The sequence below is a fragment of the Littorina saxatilis genome, unplaced genomic scaffold (genome assembly GCF_037325665.1).
Source record: "Littorina saxatilis isolate snail1 unplaced genomic scaffold, US_GU_Lsax_2.0 scaffold_3780, whole genome shotgun sequence".
In the NCBI taxonomy this organism is placed as follows: Eukaryota; Metazoa; Mollusca; class Gastropoda; order Littorinimorpha; family Littorinidae; genus Littorina; species Littorina saxatilis.
This window is the reverse complement of record NW_027127710.1, coordinates 1-2,979: the sequence shown is the minus strand read 5'-3', so window position 1 is coordinate 2,979 and position 2,979 is coordinate 1. Positions and strand designations below refer to the sequence as shown.

The 2,979-nt window shown below is 37.6% G+C and overlaps 1 protein-coding gene across 1 annotated transcript; it reads left to right on the top strand.

Annotated features, from left to right (window-relative positions):
• Positions 1 to 52: 52 nt before the first annotated feature.
• On the top strand, positions 53 to 935 carry LOC138956088 (uncharacterized; the record flags this gene model as incomplete). Its single annotated transcript, XM_070327552.1, has 2 exons — positions 53 to 353; positions 810 to 935. Coding segments are annotated over exons 1-2 (427 nt in total), but the record flags the coding sequence as incomplete, so codon positions are not given.
• Between the last annotated feature and the right edge of the window lie 2,044 nt (positions 936 to 2,979).

The window sequence follows — 2,979 nt, the reverse complement described above, 5'->3', positions numbered from 1 at the left end:
TGTGCTTTATTTCGATTCATATTCTGCTGCGTATCTCTAATTCAGATTCAAGATGCCTTTAGTTCTGATGATCCTGGTCGGCGTGTTTGCCGCTGTTAGCGCTACAACGATTACTACGAAGAGTGACGTGTACATCTACGTTGGCGTCGACAACAAAGCTTTCTCGGAGAATATTATTTTCGAGCAACCGGCGAAAAGTCGACTGCATTGCGCCGCTCTCTGCGAGCAACGGCCGTGCTGTGTGACCTTCACCTTTGACCAAGAGGTGTGCAGGGGACACACCATGATGGTGACATCCGACACATCTTCAACACCCGCTCCTGGAGCGCGATCGTTCGCCAGAGAGGACAGGGGTACGTAGATGGTGAATTGATTGATGGATTTGCTGTCTGACTGACTGCCTGAATGACTGACTGACTTGCGGACGGACGAACGGACGGACGAACGGACGGACGGACGGACGGACGGACGCACGGATTGATTGATTGATTGATTAATTAATCGTTTTATTGATTGTTTGATCGATCAATGGATAGATTGATAGATTGATGATAGACTGATTGATTGATTTGATTGGCTATTTCATTGATTGGTTATCTGACTATTTGATTGATTGATCTATTGATTTATTTTATTGATTGATTGATTAAATGATTGATTGATATATCGATGTTCTCTTGTTTGATTGGCGGCTTGTGATTGGACAGAAGGCAGGAGTGTGTAACATTATTCACACTGTCACAAAGTTATTAAAACATCAACAATCCAGTAGAGGAAGGACCCCTGATATGGAATACTTTTTGTTTCAGAATGGCTGGACACGACATGCGACAACAACGACGGATGTTGTGAACCCAATGCTGTGTGTTTCACTGGCCTCTGCAAGTGCTCTCCGGGCTACTACTACTCTCAGTGTACAAAAACTTGTCTATCCTGTAAGTTGATTGATTAATTCATTAATTGATTTATTCGTTAATTAATATAATCATTTATTCATTCATTCATTCATTCATTCATTCATTCTTTCATTCATTCATTCATTCATTCATTCATTCATTTATTGTTTGATTTATTGATGGACTGATGAATGGATTGATTAACTGATTAATTGAACAGATAGAAGTAAAAAAAACCATTTAGTCAAAACCAAGTCGCGTAAGGCGAAAATACAACATTTAGTCAAGTAGCTGTCGAACTCACAGAATGAAACTGAACGCAATGCAACGCAGCAAGACCGAAAACTCGTAGCATCGTCAGTCCACCGCTCACGGCAAAGACAGTGAAATTGACAAGAAGAGCGGGGTAGTAGTTGCGCTGAGAACGATAGCACGCTTTTCTGTACCTCTCTTTGTTTTAACTTTCTGAGCGTGTTTTTAATCCAAACATATCATATCTATATGTTTTTGGAATCAGGAACCGACAAGGAATAAGATGAAAGTGTTTTTAAATTGATTTGGAAAGTTTTATTTTGATAATAATTTTTATATATTTATTTTTCAGAGCTTGTTTTTAATCCAAATATAACATATTTATATGTTTTTGGAATCAGCAAATATTGGAGAATAAGATGAACGTAAATTTGGATCGTTTTAGAAAAAAAAATTTTTTTTTTTATTTTTAGATTTTTAATGACCAAAGTCATAAATTAATTTTTAAGCCACCAAGCTGAAATGCAATACCGAAGTCCGGCCTTCGTCGAAGATTGCTTGGCCAAAATTTCAATCGATTTGATTGAAAAATGAGGGCGTGACAGTGCCGCTTCAACTTTTACAAAAAGCCGGATATGACGTCATCAAAGGTATTTATCAAAAAAAGGATATCATTTCCAGGAACTCTCATGTCAAATTTCATAAAGATCGGTCCAGTAGTTTGGTCTGAATCGCTCTACATGCACACACGCACAGACACACATACACCAGACCCTCATTTCGATTCCCGGTCAATGTTAAAACATTTAGTCAAAACTTGACTAAATGTAACAAGTCGCGTAAGGCGAAAATACAATATTTAGTCAAGTAGCTGTCGAACTCACAGAATGAAACTGAACGCAATGCCATTTTTCAGCAAGACCGTATACTCGTAGCATCGTCAGTCCACCGCTCATGGCAAAGGCAGTGAAATTGACAAGAAGAGCGGGGTAGTAGTTGCGCTAAGAAGGATAGCACGCTTTTCTGTACCTCTCTTTGTTTTAACTTTCTGAGCGTGTTTTTAATCCAAACATATCATATCTATATGTTTTTGGAATCAGGAACCGACAAGGAATAAGATGAAAGTGTTTTTAAATTGCTTTGGACAATTTAATTTTGATAATAATTTTTATATATTTAATTTTCAGAGCTTGTTTTTAATCCGAATATAACATATTTATATGATTTTGGAATCAGCAAATGATGGAGAATAAGATAAACGTAAATTTGGATCGTTTTATAAATTTTTATTTTTTTTTTACAATTTTCAGATTTTTAATGACCAAAGTCATTAATTAATTTTTAAGCCACCAAGCTGAAATGCAATACCGAACCCCGGGCTTCGTCGAAGAGTACTTGACCAAAATTTCAACCAATTTGGTTGAAAAATGAGGGCGTGACAGTGCCGCCTCAACTTTCACGAAAAGCCGGATATGACGTCATCAAAGACATTTATCAAAAAAATGAAAACAAAATTTTCGGGGATTTCATACCCAGGAACTCTCCTGTCAAATTTCATAAAGATCGGTCCAGTAGTTTAGTCTGAATCGCTCTACACACACACACACACACACACATACGCACACACGCACACACGCACACACGCACATACACCACGACCCTCGTTTCGATTCCCCCTCGATGTTAAAATATTTAGTCAAAACTTGACTAAATATAAAAAGGATTGATTGATGAATACATGTATTGATTCATTGAATGAATCCTTAAGAGAGTGGCTGGCTGACTGACTGACTGAATAAATGAATGATTGTGTAATCAGTTGACTCGTAGA